This window comes from Sorex araneus, chromosome 11 (genome assembly GCF_027595985.1).
Source record: "Sorex araneus isolate mSorAra2 chromosome 11, mSorAra2.pri, whole genome shotgun sequence".
In the NCBI taxonomy this organism is placed as follows: Eukaryota; Metazoa; Chordata; class Mammalia; order Eulipotyphla; family Soricidae; genus Sorex; species Sorex araneus.
The window spans coordinates 8496867-8523678 of NC_073312.1; the positions used below are offsets into that span (position 1 = coordinate 8496867).

General features: G+C 46.4%; 1 protein-coding gene and 2 non-coding genes across 3 annotated transcripts in view; all 3 read left to right on the plus strand.

Moving 5' to 3' along the window:
• The first annotated feature begins 1541 nt into the window (after positions 1-1541).
• Positions 1542-26812, plus strand: part of EIF3A (eukaryotic translation initiation factor 3 subunit A) — a 38291-nt gene continuing 13020 nt past the window's right edge. The window contains exons 1-16 of the mRNA XM_055118965.1: positions 1542-1736; positions 7052-7242; positions 7391-7527; positions 7820-7983; positions 9420-9619; positions 12382-12590; positions 13754-13925; positions 18142-18246; positions 18599-18697; positions 20059-20175; positions 20377-20562; positions 21031-21378; positions 22155-22259; positions 23175-23288; positions 24139-24261; positions 26221-26374. Of these exons, the coding sequence (XP_054974940.1) occupies positions 1688-1736; positions 7052-7242; positions 7391-7527; positions 7820-7983; positions 9420-9619; positions 12382-12590; positions 13754-13925; positions 18142-18246; positions 18599-18697; positions 20059-20175; positions 20377-20562; positions 21031-21378; positions 22155-22259; positions 23175-23288; positions 24139-24261; positions 26221-26374 (2473 nt within the window). The 5' untranslated portion in view covers positions 1542-1687. The remainder of the gene's footprint in view (positions 1737-7051; positions 7243-7390; positions 7528-7819; positions 7984-9419; positions 9620-12381; positions 12591-13753; positions 13926-18141; positions 18247-18598; positions 18698-20058; positions 20176-20376; positions 20563-21030; positions 21379-22154; positions 22260-23174; positions 23289-24138; positions 24262-26220; positions 26375-26812) is intronic.
• Positions 18332-18459, plus strand: LOC129399485 (small nucleolar RNA SNORA19). Its single transcript, XR_008627121.1, has one exon. It is a non-coding gene; the product is annotated as a small nucleolar RNA SNORA19 (small nucleolar RNA).
• LOC129399484 (small nucleolar RNA SNORA19) lies at positions 19635-19763 on the plus strand. The gene has a single exon (XR_008627120.1). It is a non-coding gene; the product is annotated as a small nucleolar RNA SNORA19 (small nucleolar RNA).

The window sequence follows — 26812 nt, forward strand, 5'->3', positions numbered from 1 at the left end:
ACATAAAAGTCTAGGCTTTTAGAAGGTGAACTCTGAGATTAATTTTATAGCAAACTTCCTTAGAAGTTGTATTTGGGGAGGGGGTCTATATCTGCACTTTGCCATCCAAATGTCTTTTTTTGAGGGGGGAGAAGCACACCTGGCAATGTTCAGGGATCACTTCTGGTGGGGCTCCGGGTACCATACTTTGTGTCATAATTGAACCCCTGTTGGCTGCGTTCAAGGCAAGAACTTACCCCCTGTACTATCTCTCTAGCTCCTCAAATTTCCTTGTGATACATTATTAATTTTATTTTGTTTTGGGGCCATGGGCCATTGGTGCTCAGGGTCTACTCCGGGTATGAGAGGTACTCAGGACCATGTGGTGACAGGGACAGGGACAGGAACCAGGTTTTCCTCAATGCCATCCAGCTTACTGAGCTCTCTGCTAACCTTAATTGATAAATTTAAGTAGGAAAATGTTTGGGGTGAGGGGTTAGGGAAGTGGGGGGCAATCGCTCACGGCGGTATACGATGTATATTATATGCTCCTGCTTTACTGTGTAACTCTGAATTCACATATTCCATCTAGCATTACAAGACGTGTCATAGATTTTATTTTCCCACTGTTGCTGGCTGTATTTTCTCCTAAATTCATCTTCATTGCAGATACAGGACTTAAGTAATTAGCTTTGGATCAGATAGCTTTCAAGTTCTAGGTGTAATTACTCTTTGCAAGTGTTAAAAATAAAAGATCAGATCTGTGGCTCAGTACAGGGTTTGCCTTCCCTCGTACCAGCAAAAAAAAAAAAAAAAAAAAAAAAAAGTCTGCAGCAACAGGGCTTGCTAGCTTGTTTCTTCCCACCAACACTCCTTGCACTCAAAGGCTTGAGATCTGTGCCCGAGGAAAGCGCGAGCGCACGCTCACGTATTCTCAAGTATGATGCAACTCCCTTCTGCAGCGGGGGCTTTCGCTCTCAGTCGGATTGCGGTACCCACCTTTAAGTTTTTCGGGGTCCAAACCCACTTTCTGGGGGGAGGTGAAATGGCACGCCCCCTTCCCCCGGGGCAATTTTCGAGCTGGGTTTCCCGATGGCAGCGAGCTAGGCGGTTAGGCGGCCCGCGGAGCCCGGCGTGCTCGCCCCATCCCCCCAGGTCACGCCGCCCTTCCCCGGCCCCTTTCGGGCAGCGGCTAAATTCGGTCTTTCCCCGGATCCCCGCCAGGTCCTTCCGGCCGGGGCACGCGGGACCCGGGCGGCACTGCCGTGGGGAAGGCGCGCCGGTGCGGACGCCTGCCTCTCCTCCGGGGGGACGCCCGGACCCCGACCTCACCATTGCCCAGCCCCACTGCCGCGGGGACAGGGACGGGCCCCGTCTCCCAACGTGCCCGCGGCGGAAGCCAGCGAGGGCTGCGGGGTCCAACGCCGCCGCCGCCGCCACCGCCACGTCAGCCGCCGCGCGTGACGCCAGCGCGCCTGCGCGCCGCGGAGGGGCGGGGCGAGGGCGGCGGCCCCGCCCCCTACATCCGGGGCCCGGGCGGCGGCGGCGCGGCGCGGCGCGCGGTCACGTGGCCCTTCCTTTCCGTCTCGGGGCGGCTGGGCGCGGGCGTCTGCTGGCGGCGCGTGGAGCCTCGCGCTGCTTCCCCGGCTCCGCTCTCCGGGCCCCCGAGGAGTTCGCCGACGCCGGGTGAACCGCGCCTGCCGCCACCATGCCGGCCTACTTCCAGAGGCCCGAGAACGCCCTCAAGCGCGCCAACGGTGAGCCGCCGGGGGGTCGGGCCTGCTTCCTGCCGCCGCCGCCGCGGCCCCTCGGGCCCCGACCCGCGGGCGCCCGCGAACCGCCGCCCCGGCCGCCCCGTCAGCCGGCGCCGCGCCGGGCCGGGCGCTCCGGGCCGCGGGCGCCGCGTCCGCCCGCTGCGAGCCGCGGCCCGGCCGCCATCTGGGAGCGCCGGGGCGGAAGGAACATGGCTCCCTCCCGGGGACAAAGCACGCGAGGGCCGCGGCTCCTCCTCCCGCGGCCGGCCGGCCCCCGCCCCGGCCCCGGCCCCGCCGCCCGCCCGCCCGCCGGCCCCGCCCCGGGCCTCCGCGACCCCCGCCCCGGCCCCCACCGCCCGCCCGCCGGCCCCCCCGCCCCGGGCTCCGCGACCCCCGCTCCGGGCCCCGCCCCGGGACCCGGGCCTTGGGCCTCGTCCCGGCGCCTCCGCGACCCCCGCCCCGGGCCCCCGCGACCCGCCCGCCGCCGCCCGGTCGGCCCCCGCCCCACATTCCTCTCCCCGGGCGCCCGCGGTCCCCGCCCCGACCCCCGCGACCCGCCGCCCGAGTTCCGGGAAGCCGGGCGGGTTCCGACGGGGTGAAACTTGGCAGGTGCCGCCCGCCCTGCGACCCCGACGCCCGCGGCGGGCTCGGCCGCCCAAGGTCACGCCGGCCGGGGCTCCGGGAACCTGGCGGCGGCTGCATTTTTTTTTATCTTCAACTCCTCCTCGTTCTTCCTTTTCTCTGGCCGCAGCGCCGCCGCCCGCCCGTTTCTCGCCGCCCGGTGCCGTCCGCGAGAGGCTTGGGGCCCTGCTTGGGGGGGCGCCCGGGCGCCGTGCACACGGCCCCGCCGGGCGTCGGGGCACTCGGTCGTTGGAGGCTGGGTTGGAAAGACTTTTTTTTTTGGGGGGGGGGCGGGAGGAGGGGTGTTGTGCGGACAGAATTGCCCGCCGTGCCCGTCCCTGATAGCTGCTGGCCCTCCGCGCTGCCCGGCGGTTCTGCCCCAGGGCCCGAGCGCTTGCACGGCCCCGACGGGCACGGGGGTCTGCAAACAGCCTTCCTCCTCGCTCCTCTGGGGTCCTAGGAGCATAATGTCTCAACAACTTCTTAAACTGAGGCTATCAGCCATGACGCAATCGCCCTGCCATCTTTCACGGCTCCTGGGCTGAAATAGACTAATGTGATTCTTGGAGGACGGTTGGGAGGAAGTAACCGGAAGTTCAAGTGGGCAAGAAAAAAGGATAATACTGTGTTTGTAGCTCCCCCTCACCCCGCAAAAAAAAATTAAATAAATAAAAGGTACCCCTCAAAAAGATTGTACTTGCTCCTCTTGATTCCATTGTCGGACCAAAAAGTCGTGCCACCCGGGATGAAACTCCTGTACCTGCTCAGAGGGAGCAGAGAAATGGCTCAGGACCCCCCCCTAAGAAACTTTTTATTCTCTGCAAGTGTCATTTTTTTCTACATTTTTACCTAAACTCTTGTGCTCCTGAACCTTTTTAGATCTGTCTTAATAAAATCGCAATACATTTAAGTAGGAGAGTCTAGAACTTTGGCAACTTGCGATTACTCAGAAAGATGAGTTGTGGGCTCATACCCCTGCCTGTCAGAATCTTTTGGACAAAATCCCTTTTCCAGATGATTGTTTGGTGTGCCAAATTGGTTGCTTCTGACTCTCAGAAACAGCCTCTTTAACTATACAACCTGTGGCCTCAAGTTGTTATTAAGCCAGTAAATTGTGTAACATATTAGCTTGCACAAAGACTAGTAACTATGAAGGACTGATGTAAACCTTTGGAGCTAGACACATGTTATCTTCGCTGTGTTTGAAAAGTACTAGGAAAGGCCACTTCATGAAAATGGTTTATAATTTCAGGTTTTTGTATTTTGTGTCAAAAGCAGCAACCTAAGAATGAGCCTGTCCTTATTAAAACAGAGACATTGGCGTGTGATAGTTCGTATCAGCCCTAGAAACTTTCGTAAATCATAGGAACTACCTGTATAATAGGGCAAAGACCCACTTTTACCACCAGGTTATCTTGATCAGTCCCTTCCCTTTCTAAAAACATTCTTCTGGTTTTTTTCCTCCTTGATCATGGTGGGTGTTTATCCTACATTTTCATAAAGAATGCATTCATTTGCTTTGACTGGTTGGAACATAAGTATTTCAAGAGTTTGAAATTTTGAAATTTTGCTCTTTGGAATCATAAATATGATTGGCTGTCTAGGAAGTGAAAATCCATGTGTTCCTAAACAGGCTTTTTTTCCCCCTGGAGTGATATTAAGCCACCACATTCTCCCATTTGAAATAAGAGGTTTTTCTTACTGTGAAGTGCTCTTGGGCAGCGTAGTATTTTATCATTGTCTTCCTGAGACCAGCTTTGCATCTGTCCTTGTTACGAGCACATTGATCGTGCTTAGCTATTAGTGTAAGATTTAAGTTCTCAATAAAATACTGGGAATTAGAAATAAGGTATCTTAGTGCTGGAGTGATTTTTATTTGGGGGAGGGTTTGGGCCACAGCTCACAGTGCTCAGGGCCGCTCAGGACTCTGCTCTGGGGTCACGACGCCTCATGCTGAGACCAGTGTGCAGAGCTGGGGGGTGGTGTGCTCTGCTGCCCCGGAAGTGATGTTGGTAATGTGAAGGGTAAACTTAGAAGCACCTATTACCTAAGGTGTGCCGTAATGGCAGGATTCATACTCAGATCACCGATTTGGAATATTGAAAAGGGATTTGATTTTGTTAGTGAGGATTATTGGTATTATTTATACGTGGAACTGAACCAGGACCTCACCTAAATACAAAGCATATGCACTATGACTGTCAGCCCCAGCTTTTAAGAAATACACTTATTTCTATAGTCTTGTGATTTCGCTTGTTATAATTTCCTTTCTCAATCTCTCTCTCTCTTCTAGTTGGAATATTTGTGGTTTTTTTAAATGAATATTTAGAGGAAGGAATGTTTGGATGCAACATTCCTGAAAGATGTAGTTAGAAATCATTGATAGAGAATTACTAAAGTCTGTGACTATTATACCTTTGCCTATTTATAATACTGTTCTTGGAGCACAGTATCATCTGGGAGATAGTGCTATATGTTCACTTAATTTTTTTTTTATTAACTGTTAACTGATTTACAAAGTTATTGGTAGCTCAGTTTTAGGCATGTTTATTTTTAAGATATATATATATATATATTTTGGGGGGTCACTCTGGTGCTCAGGACTTAACTGTTCTGTCTTAGGCATCACACCTGGTGAGGCTTGGGGGACCCTATGGGATGCTGGGGATTGAACCCAGGTCAGTTGCAAGCAGGTCCAGTTCCACTGTATTGCTCTGGCCCTAAAATAAATATTATATATATACATATCTTGTCGAAATATATTTTTTTTCTAGGAGGAAAGCTGTTTGAAATAAAATTGGGGAGCTAGTGATAATACAATGGGTAGGGCGCTTAACCATGGCCGACATGGGTTCCGTCTCCGGCATCCCATATGGTTCACCGAGCAGAGCCAGGAGTAACCCATGAGTATGGCTGACAGTGACCCAAAAAACTTAAAAAAAAAAGAAGGGTAAAGTGTTTGTCTTTCATGAGGCCTGTCACCCCACGGGGGTCTCCTGAGTGAGACCAGGAGTGATCTGAGTATAGGGTTTGGCCTCCAAACAAAACAAAAACCAAAAACAAGCCCTCCCCCAAAATAAAGCAGAGATAGCAAAATGGGGATGTGGTGTTTAGAGGCTTGAACCTAGTGTCTTAGAGCCCCAGTTTCTTTTTTTTTTTTTTTTGCTTTTTGGGTCACACCTGGCGGTGCTCAGGGGACCATATGGGATGCTGGGAATTGAACCCGGGTCAGCTGCGTGCAAGGCAAACACCCTACCCGCTGTGCTATTGCTCCAGCCCCACACCTCAGATTTTTTAAATGTGTAGAAAGACTTTGTTGTGAAAATTGTCAATTATTGAAAAAATATTAAAAAGAAAATTATTTTGGCTTTATACCCTGAATTGCTCAGGGCTCCTCTGGCTCAGCTCTGGGTATCTGTCATGCCAGAGACCAGGCATTACGGCTTCTCTGGCCCACAGTTACTGAGTTTTATGTTGAGTGTAGTCATGTGACTTAGCATAAACTATTAAAAGGTTTTGGTCAGGTCAAGTGGGCAGAACTTACACTTTCCCGCAGGAACTCTGGGTTGCAGTCTGGTGTACTTCATGGCCTGTAGTTGAGGGTCGGGTCTTCTGCTTTGTTTCCTTTTTTGGAGGGGCCACCCTGGTGAAGCTCAGGGATTATGCGGTGTGCTCAGGAAGTCACTTCTACCCGTGCGGGGGCTTGACCTTGAGACAGCCGCAAATCACCTTCTGTTGGACTGTCTCTGGCCCCAATTTTGGGGTCTTTTGGGATCACATTGCAGTGTTTGGGAGGTATTTCCCATTAGCAGGTGTTTCTCTGCCCTGATTTCTCAATTTTAAAATAAGCTTTATTTATATATATATTTTGGTTTTGGGGTCATACCTGGTGATACTCAGAGGGGTTACTCTTGGCTCTGTACTCAGGGATCACTCCTGGCGGGCTTAAGGGACCGTATGGGATGTCAGGAGAGGAACTGAGTCAGTTGCGTGCAAGGCATACCCACTATGCTATATGCTATGCATTATATCAAGGCATGCACTATCTGCTTATACTGTAATCCTGGCCCTAAAATAGGCTTTAATTTTTTTTCTCATCTTTGGACATGGATACACAGTTCACACTTATGGATTAGAAGACAAAGTGATAGTTTCTCCTAAATTAGAGCTAGTTTGATTCCAGTGAACTAATTTTTTTTAGATAGCTACATGTTAATCCGAATGTGTCTTTGGAAAGGCAAAAGACAATATAGTAGTGAAGAACCAATTTGAGCTTTCACACCACCTGATCTTGAGACTGCTGTAGGCTCCAAGACTCAGACACATGGATCACTAAAGAATTTGCTCAGACTAGAGATCCGAGGTAGAGCCAACACCGTCCACTTACAAGGAGCAAAGGGAATATGATTTTGTCTCAAGGCTGGTGTGACAAGAAGAACTTTCTTTAGTTGAATGTGTGACTGAAGTCATACTGAACTTTCTGTGTTTTTGTTGGGGGAAGATACCTTTGGTCATTGCTCTAGTGTCTGTAACTTAAGTTACATTTTGAGATTTTCATTGTTTTACCTTAGGTAATTTTGGTAGAGTAGAGCCTTAGAAGTTAAGAATAAAGGTGAAATTATAAAACAGTTAAAAAAGCAAGATTTGGACTGTTGAAGGTTATACATAATTAACTGGTCTTAATTCTTTCTTTACAGAATTTCTTGAGGTTGGCAAAAAACAACCTGCTCTGGATGTTCTTTATGATGTTATGAAAAGTAAGAAACATAGAACATGGCAGAAAATACACGAGCCGATTATGTTGAAATACTTGGAGCTATGTGTGGATCTTCGCAAGAGCCACCTGGCTAAGGAAGGGTTATACCAGTATAAGAACATCTGCCAGCAGGTATGCGCAGGGTCGGATTTTATGTTTCTGTGGGTGCTTCTGCTGAAATGCCTTAAATCTGTTACATAGTTAATAAACCCTGCTTTTAAAATACTTTCTGGTTCTTTGGGGAAAGTTTTTAAGTTTCTGTTTTGTTTTGGGCCCTTAGGTAAACATCAAATCTCTAGAAGATGTTGTTAGGGCATATCTGAAATTGGCAGAGGAAAAAACTGAAGCTGCAAAAGAAGAATCCCAGCAGATGGTTTTAGACATAGAAGATCTGGATAATATTCAAACTCCTGAGAGGTATGTGGGTTCCAGTGCTAGTAAAGGTTTTTCTTTTAAAGTACTTCTCTCTCCATTTGAAGTAAACACTTAGAAACATCTGTTACAATTTAACCAAAAAGTTGTTACTTAAAATTTGTAGAAGAAATTACAACCTATAGATTGGAAACTGTGTGCCCCTAAATGATAGTCTGAATAGATGTTGGAGTTGAACTTGTAGTTTAAAGTATTGATTTTTTTTTTTTTAAATACGGTGAAGTGGGACACCATGTCTAAGATGATTTTTAACATGTTTGTTTCTGTGTTTTTGCAGCGTTCTTTTAAGTGCTGTGAGTGGTGAAGACACTCAGGATCGAACTGACAGATTACTCTTAACTCCATGGGTTAAATTCTTGTGGGAATCATATAGGCAGTGTTTGGACCTTCTTAGGAACAATTCTAGAGTGGAGCGTCTCTACCATGATATTGCCCAGCAAGGTAAAATAATAACCGATTTGAAAAGTTGAATGGGTTTTGCAGTTACTAACTACATTTAACGATCTTTTTTATAGTACTTTGTATTTTAGTTTTTATTCTTTGATTGGTGTTTAATTTGATTGATGTTTAGTCAAAAATTATGGCATAAGCATTTGGGATTTTAGGGGTTTGGACCACACCTGGAGGTGCTCAGGAATCTGATTTTCTGACCTGGAGTGACCCCAGCATTGCTTATAATTCCATACGCAGTGGTGGGGATTAAACTAGGTTGACCACATGCAAGGCAAGCACCATACTTGCTCTACTATTTCTTACACCTAGACAATTGATTTTTAATAGGACACTTTGCCAAAAAATATATTTATATTTAAAAGGTTTTTTTTTGTTTGTTTCTGTTTTGGGGCCACACCTGGCTCTGCACTTTAGAATCACTCCTGGCAATGCTTGGAGGCTTAAAATGCTGGGAATTGAAACTAGGTCGGCTGCGTGCAAGGCAAGTGCCTTGCATGCTGAGCTGTTTCTCTGGCCCTATATCTAAAAGACTTCTAAAAGTTTTAGGACTTTTATGGTGACTGGGAAAGTTGTTCCTTTCTGGTAAGTTTAAGTTCTGCTTTTGACTCTGTTACTGTATATTCTTGGATAAGCTACCTTAACAGTACCTGTATTTATTATTTTTTTTTGCCACATCCACTGATGCTCAGAGGTTATCCCTGAAATGCCAGGAATTGAACCGTGGTCATCGGCACTGTAAGGCAGATGCCCTTCTTGCCAGTCCTTGGGTTCCTATGATCTTTTTCTTTCTTGTTTCAGGCCACTCCTGGTGGTGTTGAGGGTTTTTCTCAGCTCTGTTTGGGACCTAGTGTCGCTGGGCAATCAAGCTGGGCCTCCAGCCTGCAAAGCAGCTGCACAAACACTTTGAACCGTCCGTCTACTTGGTCTTTTATTTTGGAGGGCCACACCTGGCTCTGATTAGGGATCCCTCTTGGTGGGGCTTGGGATAGCATATGGGGTGCCTAGAATTGAACCCGGGTCAGCTGTGTGCAAAGGAAATGCCCTACCGACTATACTGTCTCCGGCCCCCAGACCAGAAATTTTGGTTTCAAAATGGTTTTAAAATTTGAGGTGGTTATTTTGAAAAGTGAGTTTTTTCTTGACCCAGATTTGTATGATTGGTATTTGTAAACTCTTTGAGAATCACTTTCAGGCCTAGGGTGCCAGAACTGATGGTTTTGACTTCCTTAATTTTTTTAGTCAAGGTTCAAAAAGGTGTTTTAGGCTTATCTTGAGTTAGGGCTCATCTGATGATTTCTAGAAAACTGATGGATTTGATAAGTTTTGTAAAAAATTGCTTACCTTAACATATAGAAATAAAATCTGTTCAAATACTGAGATTGGTGGTGGAAAGTACCTAATATATTTTACAATTATGCTTTTAGCTTTCAAATTCTGCCTTCAGTATACCAGAAAGGCTGAATTCCGTAAACTGTGTGACAATCTGAGAATGCACTTGTCGCAGATTCAACGCCACCATAACCAAAGCACTGCAATCAACCTCAATAATCCAGAGAGCCAGTCCATGCATTTGGAAACCAGGCTTGTTCAGCTGGACAGTGCTATCAGTATGGAGTTATGGCAGGTAGGTGGTAACTACTGGTTACTGGTTTGTGGGGGTTTGTCACTTCTCCCCCATTCAGTATTTGGTGTTTATTTTTTTCTTTTTTATTTCTTTGTTTGTGTTCCAGTAGCAGTTTCACAGGAAGGTTGTGTCTTTACTGTGATAACAAAAACACTGGGGCTTGTCAGAAAGTTTTTTATTGTTTTGTTGTGGTGTTGGATTGAAACCAGGACTAATTTAGATCACAAATGATTTTACCACTGAACTGCATCCCTGACCCATACTTTCATTTCATTTCATTTTTTGGTTTCTGGGCCATGCCTGGCTGTGCTCGGGATTTATTTCTGGCTCTGTGCTCAGGGATCACTCCTGGTGATGCTTGAGAGACCCTATGCGGTGCTGGGATTGAACTTGGTTCAGTGAGTGCAAAACAAGAGCCGTACCTGCTGTACTATCTCTAGCACTTACTCCATTTTCATTCTATGGCGGTAATTTGGTGGTTGTTTTGGAGCCTCACCTAACGATGCTCAGGGGTTACTCTTGGCTCTGCACTTAGGAGTTACTCCTGGTGGTACAGGGGGACCATATGGGATGCTGGGAATTGAACCCAGGTCATCTGTGTGCAAGGCAAGTGCCCTACCTGCTGTATTGTCTCTTCAGCCCCAATTAAAGTTTTTTTTTTTGAAATTTATTTATTTATTTTGCTTTTTGGGTCACACCCGGTGATGCACAGAGGTTATTCCTGGTTCTCGACTCAGAAATTACTCCTGGCGGTGCTCAGGGGATCATATGGGATGCTGGGAATCAAATCTGGGTCAACTGTGTGCAAGGCAAACGCCCTACCTGCTGTCCTATCATTCCAGCCCCCCCAATTAAAGTTTGGTTTTTTTTTTTTTTTTTTTTTTTTCTTTTTGGGTCACACCTGGCGATGCACAGGGGTCACTCCTGCACTCCTGGCTCTGCACTCAGGAATTACCCCTGGCGGTGCTCAGGGACCATATGGGATGCTGGGATTCGAACCCAGGTCGGCCGCGTGCTAGGCAAACACCCTACCCGCTGTGCTATCACTCCAGCCCCCTCATTTAAAGTTTTTTAGAGTATTGGTAATGAGAGTTTGGAAATGAACAAAGACCTAAACTTATTCTTAAATATCTGAGAGAGAGGCACTAGGTGGTGTTTTTTTCTTTTTTAAATTTTTATTTAAATGTTTATACGCTATTGGAGCTGGAATTACCATGGCTGCTGGCACCAGACTTGCCCTCCAGTGGATCCTCATTAAAGGATTTTAAGTGGACTCTTGACAGTTACGGGGCCTCGAAAGAGTCCTGTATTGTTATTTTTCGTCACTACCTCCCTGGGTCGGGAGTGGGTAATTTGTGCCCCTGCTGCCTGCCTTGGATGTGGTAGCTGTTTTTCAGGCTCCATCTCTGGAATTGAACCCTGATTCCCCGTCACCCGTGGTCACCATGGTAGGCACCGGGACTACCACATTGAAAGTTGATAAGGCAGACATTTGAATGGGTTGTCGCCGCCATGTGGGGGGGGGGGGCGTTGGATCGGCCCGTGGTTATCTGGTCACCGAAGCTGCCAGCGCCCACCCTGTGGCCTCCGAGGGGAGGCTGACCGGGTTGGTTTTCGGTATCCAGGCGGCTGGGGCCTGCTTGAACACTCTTAATTTTTTCAAGTGATAGAAGTGATAAGTGCTTATGGGTCATTGCCTTGGGCCAGGAACTCATTAGGGGATTATGTGGCCTGGAGACAGCCCAGTGGCACCTGGCTTCTTCTGAGCCTACTTGGCATTTTTTTTACTACTGAACAGATATTACTCTTTTTTGTTTTGTGTTTTTTTTTTTTTGCTTTTTGGGTCACACCCAGCAATGCTCAGGGGTTACTCCTGGCTTTGCACTCAGGAATTACTCCTGGCAGTGCTTGAGGGACCATATGGGATGCCGGGGATTGAACCCAGGTCGGCCGCATGTAAGGCAAACGCCCTACCCGCTGTGCTGTCGCTCCGGCCCAAGATATTACTTTTTTTTGAAAGTGTCTTTGCTTAGGGGCAGGCAAGGCATTTTGAGCCACACTTGCTGGGTACTTCCGCCTGTGCTTGGTAGTTACTCTGGTGTGTGCTCAGAAAACCAGGCACTGCTAAGTATTGAACCTGGACCTCCTACGTGCAGATCATGTGCTCATCTTTCTGGTCTTTTCATTCACTATCTTAACACTACAAAATAAACCTGATTGTATTGTATGTCTTTTCATACTTTTTTATTTGTGGGGTTTTGGGATATATGGGGTGCAAGAGATCTTAATGTGGGTCTACCATGTGCAAGACAAGTTTGTTCCCCATTGTGTTATTTTTTATATATTTTTGGCTATACCCAACGTTCCTCAGGGCTTATTTCTGGCTCTGCTTAGGGACTGTATGGTGGTGTCAGAGACCCAAACTGGCGTTGGCCATATATAAGGCAAGAACCCTAATCCTGTACTCTTTCTGGCTCCTATGTTTTTATTCTTTTTTTTTTTTTGGTGGGGGAGGGGACACCTATCGATGCACAGGGGTTAGTCCTGGCTCATGCACTCAGGAATTACTCCTGGCAGTGCTCAGGGGACCATATGGGATGCTGGGAATTGAAGCTGGGTCAGCCGCTTGCAAGGCAAATGCCCTACCCGATATGGTATCGCTCCAACCCCTGTTTTTATTCTTAAAGCATTGAGATTTCATTAAGAGAATTAGATGTTTGCTTAGACTCCAATGATTGTGACTATAATACTATTAATTTTAGGAAGCATTCAAAGCTGTGGAAGATATTCATGGGCTGTTCAACTTGTCTAAGAAGCCACCTAAGCCTCAGTTGATGGCCAATTACTATAATAAAGTCTCAACTGTGTTTTGGAAATCTGGAAATGCTCTTTTCCATGCCTCTACCCTTCATCGTCTTTACCATTTGTCTAGAGAAATGAGAAAGAATCTTACACAAGAAGAGATGCAAAGGTAAGAATATAGGGGTGTGGAAGTTACAACTGCTATATATACTTTTTTTTTTTTTTTTTTGGCTTTTTAGGTCACACCCGTTGATGCTCAGGGTTTACTCCTGGCTCATGCACTCAGGAATTACTCCTGGAGGTGCTCAGGGGACCATATGGGATGCTGGGAATCGAACCCAGGTCGGTCGTGTGCAAGGCAAACGCCCTATCTGCTGTGCTATTGCTCCAGCCCCACAATTGCATTTCTTTTGGGTCCAGTTAACCAGAAGTTCACTGAGAATAAAGAATTATTAGGACAAGGTGTCAAGATCTGAGCTTTGTGTCAGTGTATATAGTATTCGGGGCTGGAGCGATAGCACAGCGGTTGGGCTTTCGCCTTTCATGCGCCGACCCGTGTTCAATTCCTCCGCCCCTCTCGGAGAGCCTGGCAAGCTACCGAGAGTATCCCACCCGCACGGCAGAGCCTGGCAAGCTACCCGTGCGTATTGGATATGCCAAAAAACAGTAACAATAAGTCTCTCAATGAGAGATGTTACTGGTGCCCGCTCGAACAAATCGATGAGCAACATGATGACAGTGATAGGGTGTTCAGTATAGTCTTAGAAATTAAGCTAGACAATTAAGAAAAATGCTTCCATAGAGGTTTTTTTTTTATGGTTATAAAATCATATACTTAGGATATTTGATACTACTTTGCATGTGGCTGTATTTACTTGGTTTTTGGCCATCCGCTCCCATACTCAAGGCTTAACTCCTGGCTCTACTTGGGGATCAGATGGTGTTGGGGACCAGATCCTGCTCAGTGTGTGCCAGATAAATGCCCTACCCACTGTACTGTTGCTGTAGCCCCAGTCCCTTTCTGCATTCACCTTTTTAGAGAATATTGGAATAGTGAGTATTAATCTGTTTAGCTGTATTTTATCCTCAGTAGCCATTGACTGCAGTGTACAAAAGCGTTCATTCTGCCATTGATTCCACAGCTAGGAAACACTGGGTGTAGTAAGTGGAAGGGTGAAGCTGTCTTTTCCCTCACTGTTCTTTTTAGCAGTGTCTTTTCTTAGTTAAGTGTGTGCTGTGATGAACGCTCTTTGCAAAGACAGTTTACCATGACGGTGTTACCGGCATATTCTGCGACACGTCTTAGAGCATTCCCAACCTTGTCTCCCGCAGAATGTCGACGAGAGTTCTCTTGGCCACTCTTTCCATTCCTATTACTCCTGAACGCACGGACATTGCCCGGCTCCTGGACATGGATGGCATCATAGTTGAAAAGCAGCGTCGCCTTGCAACCCTGCTGGGACTTCAGGCCCCACCAACACGAATTGGTCTTATAAATGATATGGTTGGTATAAGTTAGAACTTTTTTTTTTTTAGAGCTTTAAGGATTTTAGTTTTTCTGAGGTTATATACGTGGTAGCACTAGGAAACAGTCCTGGTTCTCTGATGAACGGTGCTTCTGGCATGCTGAGGGCCTAACGCCTGCAGGAAAAGCCTGGGTCTGGCTCGTGGAGCTATATCTCTCACCGCAGTGTAACTTGGAACAGAAAATGTTTTGGTCAGGTTTCACAGCTTAGCACTGGGAATTCTGGTGCATTTGTGAAGAGTTTTGATGCGTGCATGAGTTTGAAACCAGATTTGAATCAGCAGTGTTGAGTCAAGGCGAATTTCCTCCGGTTAGCTGGTGATGTTGTGGATATTACTGGGGAGAAAAAAAAAAGACATCACCGGGATACTTGACAGGGGTTATGCCCCGGCCCCCATCCCTGGTAGGTATCAGCACCACACGACCTCTTGGGCCGGGAGGGGGCCCGAGTATTTCTCCAGACCACATTCTTTTCTTTTCTTGGGGTGGGGGTGGGTGGCTGTTTCACCCAGTGATGCACAGGGTTTACTCCTGGCTCCTCACTCACTAGGAGTTACTCCTAGTGGTCCTTGGGGGACAGTAGATGTCAGGGATCAAACCCGGGTTGGCCACATGCAAGGGCAAATGCCCTACCCTCTGTACTATCGCGCCAGCCTCAGGACCACTTTCTTGGACATTCTCCTCCTAGCTTTCTCTCCACGTTGCCACTACACATAGTTCAACTTTGAGAACTAGATTTTGTGGCATTACATTCAGATTAGATGAAGTGAATACATTGTCTATAGAAAGCAATGCCAATAATTACGTTTCAGAGGTTTGTATTTTAACTGAAGGAATGGGAACATTGGAAGGATTATCCATTATTTCCTGGTAGGATAATTACACAATGAGTGCTTTGCTAGTAATTGAATATATACCTTTGATGTGAGAGTTGGGCTGTTGTACTGATGGAGTCAGTGTTGGGAGAGCATTGAGTCAGCAGTCAAAATACTCAATTTCAATTCTTCTTGTGCCCATAGATCAAACTGTAGACCTTGAGAAGTTATTGGTTCATTTCTGTTGAATAGATGAGCCGTTCCCCAAGAGGTATATTTAAACCCGTACGTCCAGCTTTTGATAGCTCAGAGGCCCTGGGCTGGAGAGCAAGTACCTTAAGAGTGACTGACTTGATTTTGTTTTTTTTCTTTTTTTGGCTTTTTGGGTCACACCCAGTGATCCTCAGGGGTTACTCCTGATTGCACTCAGGAGTCACTCCTGGCAGTGCTCAGGGAATCATGGGATGCTGGGGATCGAACCTGTGTAGCCTGCGTGCAAGGCAAATGCCCTATCAGCTGTACTCTCTTCTGGCCCTGCAAATGGCTGACTTGGGTTTGATTGATCCCTGACTCCACATTATGGTCTTCCTCGCTTGCTCAGGGGTCATCCCTGAACACAGCCAGGAGTAAACCCTGAGCACTGCTGGGTGTGGACGTCCACACCCCCTGGGTCTCTCCTGAAAATTGCAGAGCTTTATCTGTTTAGCTTGAGAGCACCATGAGAAAATTTCATCGGAAACAGACAAAATCCTGAATCCAATTTTAAATCATAAAGTCATTAATTCTGGTCAAATATAACCTATTTTAGCCCATTCTCTATTTGAAGGAGTTGTGAGTCAATTCACTGGAATAATTTGATAGGGATGAAATTAGAGCTCGTGTAATTTTATTTGTATGGTCACACTAACTTCGTTCCAAGAAAGACAGAAGGAAAATATACTCAGATATTTCTGGATATCAGTCATGCACCCATTTTGTGTTGGAGTTAAACTTAGTCTCATTTCTTGGGAATACGATATGCCAACTGTGACCTGCACCTTCCGACCCGGTCTCTGTGGGATGCCTGTGCTGGTGTTACTCTCCAGTCATACTGTGCTCCTGCATTTGCTTTACTTTTTATTCATTTTAAGCATGTAAAGCATGGATAGAAGGTTGAGTGGCCAGAGCAGCAGTACAGTGGGTAAGGCTGGCAGGCTCAAGTCCCTGCACCGTGTCTGGTCCTCTGGGCTCGGCCAGGAGTAAATCCTGAGTCGCTGGTGTAACTAGAAAGCAAAATCATTTGAATTAATTACATTTCTTGGTTAAAGCATAGTAAAATAGGATTAGTTTATAGGTCAGTTTTGCAATTTACAATTGCCATACAAATGTTTGGTCTCCTTTCAAGGAGGATTATGCAAAGCGGCATTGTTCTGTGAAAGGAAGTTGAGTTAAGGTAGAATCTTTTGGTGTTAGAGATATAGAAGCATCCCCTGTAATACATACGGTCCTCGGGGCAAAGCCAGGACAGATTCCTGATCCCAGAACCAGGAGGCCCACACACACATGATTAAAATAGAAAATTTCTAAAAACGAGTTTTTGGCCAAACTTGGAGGTTATCACAGGCTCCTTCTGGGTGCTTGGGTTATGCTCCTGGTGGTACTCGAGAGACTATTGCAGTACTGCGGCTTGGATTTGGGTCCCCTGCAAAGCAGCACTTAGCCTTTGGAGCTGCCTGCGGACCTCAGGGGTAACAGCGTTTTAAGTTGATAAATGAGAGGATAAATTTTATTCAGTAAACTCCCATAACTAAGCTCTAAGAGTTTTCATTACTTGACTTAGAATATCACGGATTTTGTTGTTTTGGGGCCCACACCGTGCCAGTTCAGAACTTAGTCCTGACTGTCTTTAGGGATCATTTCTTGGTGGGGTTTGGGAGACCGTATGTGGTGCCAGGGATTGAACCTAGGTTGGCCGTGTGAAGGGCGAGCACCTTAGCTTTTGCACTCTCTCATTGCCTCCCCCCGAACTAATAATCTTGTTTTTTTTTTTCTTTTTTCCTTTCGGGTCACACCTTGCGATGCACAGGGGTTATTCCTGGCTCTGCACTCAGGAATTACTCCTGGCGGTGCTCAGGGGACCATATGGGCTGCTGGGAATTGAACCCAGGTTGGCTGCATGCAAGGCAAACGCCTTACTGCTGTGCTATTGCTCCAGCCCCACTTAGAATATACCTTATATTTGTGTATTTTAAACTCATACCATTAAACAGTGGTTGGTTTTTTTTTTTTTTTCTCACTGTTTTGATTGCTTCTTTGATGAGGTCATGAGATTCATTTGTTGAATGGAGCTTGTTTGTTTTGGGGCAAAACCCATCAGTACCCAGGAACTGTTTCTGGTTCTGTGTTGAAGGGACCTTGTCCTGGGGCTTAAACCCAGAGCAGATTATGCGCTTCTCCTTCTCGCGCTATCTAGTGCAGCACTTGCGGCACGGGTGGTGGAGGGGTGTGTCACAGCCCTTGGGGACCTGCTTGGCTGCATGTGCTCACACCACGGTGACCTCAAGCTTGTGTGGCAGGTCGGTAAAGCACTGAGCTCACCCTGGGGTCTTGCTTTAAGCAGTGAAAAACTTGCGGTATCTCCTGGGTTGGCTTGGCTTTGGCTAATGGTATTCTGGGGCCACCCACGCCATGCCCAGCATCTGCGCCAGCTGTGTTAGGTGCTGTTCAGTGGTCTTGGGTACAGCGTGTGCTCAAACATGTAAGCATGGAAGCATCTCCCTTGCTCTTCAAATGTGTGTGTATTTTGAAGATGATAGTTAACTTGTGAAGGCTGTTTATTTAGTAGGCTGTTGTCCATGTGTTCTTTAAAACTATTCTGTTGATTTAGTTTTTAATTTTCTGAGTTTTTGGATCTTTTTCACTCTAGGTAGATGTATACTATTGGATGTAGTTGTCCTTTAGATTGCACTATATCAAAAGGGTCATTTTTTTTTTCTTTTTGGGTCACACCCGGCAATGCACAGGGGTCCCTCCTGGCTCTGCACTCAGGAATTACTCCTGGCGGTGCTCAGGGGACCATATGGGATGCTGGGAATCGAACCCGGGTTAGCCGCGTACAAGGCAAATGCCCTACCTGCTGTGCTATTGCTCCAGCCCCCTCAAAAGGGTCAAATTTGAAGGTGGTTGATCCAAGAAAGTTTCCAGTTTTTGTTTGGGGCGGGGCACATCCGGCTGTGCTCAGAAATTACTCTTGGTGTTCTGGGAATCATTTGTGGTACTAGGTTCAGCAATGTATAGGCAAGTGTCTTTCCTGCTCTACTGTACCCAGTGTTATGTTTTAAATTAATTTATACTCAGTTCAGAATTCCACTTGTTAAGTTTCTTCATTTTGCTTCCCGTAGGTCAGATTTAATGTTCTGCAGTATGTGGTCCCAGAAGTGAAAGACCTGTACAATTGGCTGGAAGTAGAATTCAACCCACTGAAACTCTGTGAGAGAGTCACAAAGGTAAAGCTTTGCTGTTGTCTTGGTTAGAACTTTTGTTAGCCTGTCACTAAAACTGCTGTGGCGTAGTTTGCACTTACATTCGCTAGTGCACATTTCATTGTCTTTTTTCTTTATGGTAAGAAGAAAGATATTTCTGATGTGCCAGACTAACTTGTGGAGGTAAATTAGCAGCTTGGCTTAGTAGCCATCGCTGTCAGTCACCTTCAGACAAGTAACAGCTGCTTCACAGTCCGTTTGTGTTTCTTGGCATTGTTTGATGTTTTTGAATACTAGACATTTGGAAAGCTTTTTAGCTGTTTTTATTACTTTGTCTGTACAGAAAGTAATTGTTTCAACTTAATGGATTTTATAGGTTCTAAATTGGGTTCGGGAACAACCTGAAAAGGAACCAGAATTGCAGCAGTATGTTCCCCAACTGCAGAATAACACCATCCTCCGACTCCTGCAGCAGGTACAGATGAACCATGAATGCTGTGCTCCTGGGCTTGGACCTTACATGCTGCAGCCCATCGGGGGCTGCTCGTAGATGGTGCTCAGGGGACCGTGCAGTTCTTTGGCCTGGGGCTCCATTTTGCAAAGTACTCACTCCAGCCTTGGATTATACCCCCAGTCCCACAGTGCTGGAATTTCTCCCTTTTTTCCCCCCTCATTTCTTAAAAAATAATTTTTTTTTTTAAATTAAGCTGCTGTGCTTTACAAAGTTGCACAGTGTTGCAGCAACAGTCCCATGTATCTTAATAGTTTTGTTTACAAAAAACTAACCCTAGTTTTCTTTGTATTTGGGACTGCATCTGGCACTGGCTCGGGAATCACTGCTGATTGTGCTTAGGGGACCATATGGGATGCCAGGGACTGAATGAAAGCTGGATTGGATGCATGCAAGGCACACACCCGATCTGCTGTACTATTGTTTCGGCCCCCTGACAAGAGATTTTCTTGAAAAGATTTATTTTGAAAGCAGGATTATTATACATAATCTAGGACTTTTCCTCTTTGGTTTATGCATACTGTTTGCGCATTTGCCCTTATTAGTAATATATCTTTGCCATCTCTTTAAAATTAAACCTGTGTGGGTTTTCACTGTTCGAAGATACCAAGATTCATTTTTCATATTACTAATTGAAATCTCTTTTTAGGCTTTTTGCTATTAGGAAATGCAGCTGTGAGCACCCTTCATACATGTACCATTACGTGCATCTATGACTTTTCTGTAGCATAAGAAGTGAAATCCACAGAGTTTTTGTATTTAAAGCTTTTTATACTACAGTTGGTAGCTCCTCACAGCATTGTATTTATGAATCTTTGCAATAATAGTGAATGAAAGATTTTCTCCTGCGAACATTAGGCATTACCAGAAGAACTTTTCTTAAATGTTCACTTGGGAATTTGTGCACATTTCATTGACCTGCTTTCTAATGTTCTTGTGAGCAGTGTTATTTCTCATGTGCTACATTATAATTGAAGGCTAATTAGCAGTATGACTAAATAGTAATACTGCCAGTCTCCTTCAGACAGTTTCATCAGATGTTTCAGCTGAGTTAGCTGAGTGGTACATCTCCACAAATCAGAACTTTCCACACACATACCTGGCCTTTCGGGTGTATTTGAGGATCATGGGTAGTGTTAATGATTGAGGCATAGGATTTGGGGTTCGTGTCCTTGGATTAGAATTCTGGCTCCGTGATAAAAATGTTTTGAGATACCTTTTTTTTTTTTCCTGCCTCTGATGCAAAGTTGTGTGTGTCTGTAAATACTGCACATGAAAAGTACTGAATAAATAGCCATATGACTGACCTTGTGTCTTTTATGCAGGTGGCACAAATTTATCAGAGCATTGAGTTTTCTCGTTTGACTTCTCTGGTTCCTTTTGTTGATGCTTTCCAACTGGAACGGGCCATAGTAGATGCAGCCCGGCATTGCGACTTGCAGGTATGTGCTGGAGGGGATAGACAGTGTGAGAAGTCGGGTTTCAAGGGCTCGATGAACACACGTCCTTTCCTCCCAACTTTTGGGACGATGGCTCAATAGACTGCTGAACACTTGTTTTTTCTTATTCAGTTAACCTTTTTTAAGTAGACAGTTTGTACAATGGCTTCATGTTTGTGTATAATGGTTCTTTAATTCTTCAAGGTTCGGATCGACCACACCTCTCGGACCCTTAGTTTTGGATCGGATTTGAACTATGCTACTCGAGAGGATGCCCCTATCGGCCCGCATCTGCAGAGCATGCCTTCCGAGCAGATACGGAACCAGCTGACTGCCATGTCCTCAGTTCTTGCCAAAGCACTTGAAGTCATCAAGCCTGCTCATATACTGGTAGGCCCCCTCTCTCTCACACTTGGTTCTGCTCAGGGATCTCTCCTGGGGGGCCGTGTGCAAGACAAGGACATTCCTGCATTGCTGGCAATTGGATCAGGGTCTACTCTGTGCAGGACAAGTACCTCTGTCTCTCTCCTTGGCTAGGGCTCGAAAGGAGGTTTGCTAAAGACAAAAGGGACATAGTTAATAGAGGCTTTCAGGGAGCACTGTTTTGAGAACTAGTAATTTTTCGTTTTTGGGCCATACCTGGCAGTGCTCAGGGCTCATTTCTTGGTCTATGCTTGGTCACTTCTTGGTGAGTCTTGACTGGGTTTAGAGAACTCTCAGGGGTACTTGGGATTGAACCTTGCTTAGCTTTGTGCAAGGCAAGCACCTTAGCTGTTGTACTATCTTCCTGGCCTAACAGGAGCTAATAATTGAATACCTTAATACTGACACATTTTAAAAATGCATTTCTCCTTGAAGCAAGAGAAAGAAGAGCAGCACCAGCTGGCTGTCACCGCTTACCTTAAAAACTCACGGAAGGAGCACCAGCGCATCCTGGCCCGTCGGCAGACAATTGAAGAGAGGAAGGAGCGCCTCGAGAGCCTGAATATTCAGCGTGAGAAAGAAGAACTGGAGCAGCGGGAAGCTGAACTTCAGAAAGTTCGGAAGGCCGAGGAAGAGAGACTGCGGCAAGAGGCAAAGGAGAGAGAGAAGGAGCGCATCTTACAGGAACATGAACAGATCAAAAAGAAAACAGTCCGTGAGCGCTTGGAGCAGATCAAGAAAACAGAACTGGGTGCCAAAGCATTCAAAGATATTGACATTGAAGTAGGTAGCAGGATGTGCGTGGACTCAGTCTGCCGCATTCTCTTCTAAGTGCTTATTTCTGTTTACTTGTTGTTAGCTATTAGGGTTTTTACGCTCATTTTGGTATAGCTGGCTCTTCTTAGTTATTTGAATTGAGAATTTGTTCCCCTTTTTATGGTTTTTGGGCCACACTCAGCGGTGCTCAGGGCTTATACCTGGCTCTTAGGAATTGCTCCTGGCAGTTCTCAGGGGACCAGGGATGCTGGGGATGGAACCTGGGTTGGCTGTGCCAGGCAGGAGCCCTATCGCTGGGCTACTGCTCTGGCCCTCAAGTTCTCTGCAGCTGAAATGCAGCTGTGTATTAGAGGAGTGAGACATAATAAGACAAAATCCTAACCTATAATTCTGTTAAAAATGAAGATAGGTTATTGTAAAATAATATTCACATGGGCTGGAGTGATAGTGCAGCGGGTAGGGCATTCGCCTTGCATGCAGCCGACCTGGGTTCGAGTCCTCTGCCCCTTTCGGAGAGCCCGGCAAACTACCGAGAGTATCCCCCCCGCATGCATGGCAGAGCCTGGCAAGCTACCGGTGGTGTATTCGATATGCCAAAAACAGTAACAAGTCTCACAGTGAAGACGTTACTGGTGCCTACTCGAGCAAATCGATGAGCACCAGGATGACATTCACATATGTAGATCAGCAGGTAACCAAAAATTGTATTAAATTTTAGAAAACAGTGCTCCAGGTTGACAGTTAAGAATACATTAATGATGATGTGTTTGCATTATTTTCAGGATCTTGAGGAATTGGATCCCGATTTCATCATGGCAAAACAGGTTGAACAACTGGAGAAAGAAAAGAAAGAACTTCAGGAACGCCTGAAGAATCAAGAGAAGAAGGTAAAGAGTGTGGAAGCCAGTGCCTCACGTGGGCAAGGCCTTATGTTTCACGCAAAGCCGCACTTGATCTTTGACTTCATTATTTTTCACTAAGAAATGGGTCACACTGCAGTGTCTGGGACCCCAGGGCCACTAAACTTTATTTAAAAATTTTTGTTTATTTTAGGGTCTCACCTGGCTGTTTTCAAGGCTTACTCCTGATTCTGTGCTCAGGGATCACTCCTGGCAGGCTTGGGCGACCACAGGGGGTGCTGGGCTCAAACCCAGTTGGCAGCTTGCAATGCAGATGCTCTACTCTGTGTTGTCTCTTGCACCCCACCAGTAACCTTCAAAAAAACTGGGATTTTGGACTCTAGTGGCATTGCTCTGGGCTACTGCTGGGGGAGGGGCACTCCCAGTGGTGCTGAAGCTCGGACCTGGCACTCCCGTAGGACAGTCATTTGTGTTAGCCTCCTGTGCTACCCCTAGGCCTAGGAGAATTGTTTTTCTCAAATCGGGTTGAAATTTGGATTTCTTCAAATACCTTTGCTGTGGCTCTGTGTTTAGGGTTCACAGAACTAGCTTTGTTGATGGGGCGACGGCGGACTGTGGGGCTTTGGGAATGAGTCCAGATGGCCTGCATGCATAGCAAGTGCCTAGCCATTGTGTCCTGCCGGCTCCATAATAGACTTTTCTTTCTTCTTTTTGGGTCACACCCGGCGATGCTCAGGGGTTACTCCTGGCTGTGCACTCAGGAATTACTCCTGGCTGTGCTTGGGGGACCATGTGGAATGCTGGGAATCGAACCTGGGTCAGCTGCGTGCAAGGCAAATGCTTTACCTGCTGTGCTATCACTCCACCCCCCATAATAGACTTTTAACATACTAAGTTAGTAGAGAAACTTTTCTTTTAAAACTGTGTTTTCATGTCCTTTAGATTGACTATTTTGAAAGAGCCAAACGTTTGGAAGAAATCCCGTTGATCAAGAGTGCTTACGAAGAACAGAGAATAAAGGACATGGACCTGTGGGAGCAGCAGGAGGAGGAAAGGGTAAGCTTTCAGGGCTCGATACTGCTCAGTTTGTAAGGTATAATTCAGTACATTTAGTAAAATGGTTTTAGTTTGTATTTTGTTAGTGGTGTGTGCTAACAGATCAGTGGGAGGTATTTTCATGGTAAAGGTTTAGAAAATGAAAGTTAGAAGATGCAAAGAACAGCCGATACAGTTATCAATGCTATAGAAGCAAAGTATGTACTTGATTGTGGTGTTTGGGGCCGTGTCTGGAGGTGCTGAAGGACAGCTCTTCCAGTGCTCAAAATGTTGCTCTCGGCAGTGCTCTGGGGCTCCATACACCTTGAGGTTTATAGTATATTTAGAGGATTGTGTAATACATTGATTTTAGAACTTTACCTCCCAGACTTGGTGCCAATTAGCAGTGGTTACTTCCCATTTGTTCTCTAGCAACTTGACAGGCAGTCACTGGCTACATTTCGGTCTCGATTTGTGTATTTCGGACTGTTCGTATATACGGAACTACATGATGTTTGATGTTTTTTGTTACTGAACAGTTTAAAGCTGAGCTCTGATCCCCTTGTGCAGAGCCTCCCCCAGCCTACCACTTCACTTTTATAACAACATCCAAACGTTGGGGCGAAGTTGATAGTTTTCAAATGATAGAGGTGCAAGGCCCTGAGTTTGATTCCTGTGTGGCTCCCAGACCGTCCCTGGCTGTAGCTCTGAGAATGTAGGCAGTGGGGTGGGGTGGGGGTGTGTCCTCGAGGCAGAGCCCCTGTCTGCCGGGAGACCCTACTTGTAATTTACAAATGTCTGTCAGGAATTTGAGGTCAATAAGTAGACGGATAGATGTTCTGACATTGACCCTTGTGTCATGTCTTTGCAGATCACAACCATGCAGCTGGAACGTGAGAAAGCTCTTGAGCATAAGAGCCGGATGTCACGAATGTTGGAAGACAGAGATTTATTTGTAACGCGACTCAAGGCTGCACGGCAATCTGTTTATGAGGTGAAGTTGGTGCTTTTGGGGACACATTTAGGCGGGAGCTGTTCATTATTAACTCAGTTTCATACATTTACTGGTCTGGGGGTGCACCCGGCTGTATATAGGGGTTTCTTTGGGCGGATCTCCAAGGCCCCGGGCTGTATGCGGTACCATCGATTAAATCTGGTGTACTTGAGTTGGCTGCCTGGATAAGCTCTTGACTGCTGTATTTGGCCCCTTGGTTTTTGTTCGGGGCCAGACTGGCAGCAAGGCTTGGGGTTTGCTCAGTGCTGGTGATCAAACCTGTCGATCTCTTGCTCAGATGATAGTTAATTTTCGTTTGGGGGAGAGTGGAGTGTTCAACCAAGCCTAGGCTGCTCCTAGTCCTTTACCCAGGGTGACTCCTGGTCGTGCCAGGGCTCGGACCTTAGGTGGCGCTAGGATCCAGCTGGGCTGAGCCCTTGAAAGGCAAGCACCTTGACCCCTCTGCTGTCTGGGCTCTTGTGTAGAAATAAAAAAAATTTTTTTTTTCCTTTCTTTTTGGGTCACACCTGGCAGTGCTCAGGGTTTACTCCTTCCTGACTGCACTCAGGAATTACTCCTGGTGGTGCTTGGGGGACCATACAGGATGCTGGGAATCAAACCCGGGTCGACTGCGTGCAAGGCAAACACCCTACCCGCTGTGCTATCGCTCCAGCCCCAAATCAAAAGTTTCTACGAAAATTTTTTATCCTTTCTCTTTAGTAAGCCATGTATTATAAGGAGAAAATTATAAGTAGAATTCTCCAGGTGAAAGAATACTAAAACTAGCTTTTGACAGAAGCTTTTGTCTATTTATTTATTTATTTTTGCTTTTTGGGTCACACCCAGCGATGCTCAGGGGTTATTCCTGGCTTTGCACTCAGGAATTACTCCTGGCAGTGCTTGGGGGACCATATGGGATGCCGGGGATTGAACCCAGGTCAGCCGAGTGCAAGGCAAACGCCCTACCCGCTGTGCTATCGCTCTGGCCCCAAGCTTTTGTTTATTAATTGAGTAAGTTAAAAAGCATCTATGGCAAATTCTAAAGTAATACTGCACTTCATTCTGAGATAAAATAGCTCTGGGTATAAATGATGTTGGTAACTTAAAAAAATATTTTTGTGAGGAAAATGTCCAGTTATTTGGGAATTCTCATGATAATGGCCATGGAATGTAGTTCAGCAGTAGAACACCTGCCTTCAGTGTGTGAGGCCATGGGTACGATCCCTGGCATTGCAATGTATATGTCTACCAAAAAATCTTTTATTTTTGTCCATTTTGATGTTTTGTGGGCGCCACTCTGGCAGTGCTTGGGAACCATGTGGTCAGGAATCCAGCCGGGACTTACGCTGTCTGCCTGGCACGTGGCTTCCTAGCTTATATCCACCTATGGTCTTCAGAACTCTGGTTTTTATTTTTAGTTTTGGGGTCTACCTGGGCTGATGTTCAGGGTTGGTCCCTCAACTGCCTCTGAAACCCATATGATATCTGAGAACAAACCTGTGGAAAGCATTTCCCGTGGCCCTTTGAGCCATCTCTCTGATGTAGAAGTTTTGTCTCATTACTTGAAGGTTGTTTCCTATGGCTACAAGAAACCTGCAACTCTTTGTGGGTTTTGGAATCATGCGCAGCGGTGCTCAGCGTCTATTCTTGGCTCTTTGCTCTGGGGTGTCTCCTGGTGGCCTGGGGGACCATACGGGGTGCCAGGAATTCAACCTGGGTCAGCTGCGCGCATGGTAAAACACTGTACCTATTACACTATCTCTGGCCCCAAGAAATTCGAAGCTTTTTTTTTTTTTTAAGACATAAAAATCCTGGGGCCAGGGGTGTAGCTCGGTGGTAGAGCATATGTCTCACATTAAGCTCTGGGTTCACTCTCCACCCCTCAGAGAATTAAATTTCGCAAAACCTGTGAGCCTGTTGATTTCTCAAGTTTTATCTTTGGTAATCATTCAATTGCAGGAAAAACTTAAGCAGTTCGAAGAGCGACTGGCAGAAGAAAGACATAATCGCCTGGAAGAACGTAAGAGGCAACGGAAAGAAGAGCGCAGAGTGACTTACTACCGGGAGAAAGAGGAGGAGGAGCAGAGGCGGGCCGAGGAGCAGATGCTGAAAGGTCAGCCCCAGGCGGCCGGGTTGGGCGCGGGGGGCTCCTTGGCCGGCTCCGAGTCAGTGCAGCGATGCGTCCAGCCCGGCCTCCGCGTTCTCCCCGCTGTCTGGAGTTCTTTACTGTGTGAAGAGCCCCGTCCTCCATTCGCACCAGACTGTTCACACCTTGATAATCCTTGATAATAGTTTTTTCTCTGAAAAATACTGTTAACTTGGACTATTTCAGGGTCTGTCCCGGGTGATGCCGGATTCGAACCTGGGTCAGGGTCGCAGCAGTGGTTGCATGCTAGGCACGTGCCCAATACTGTTTGGACTTTTTAATTTAATTTAATTTTTTTTTTTTTTTGGCTTTTGGGCCACACCTTGCAGTTTTCAGTCTTCCTTCTGGCTCAGGGCTCCCTCCTGTGGTGCCCGCAAATGCTCTCTTGTGGCCCTAGCCTCTGGC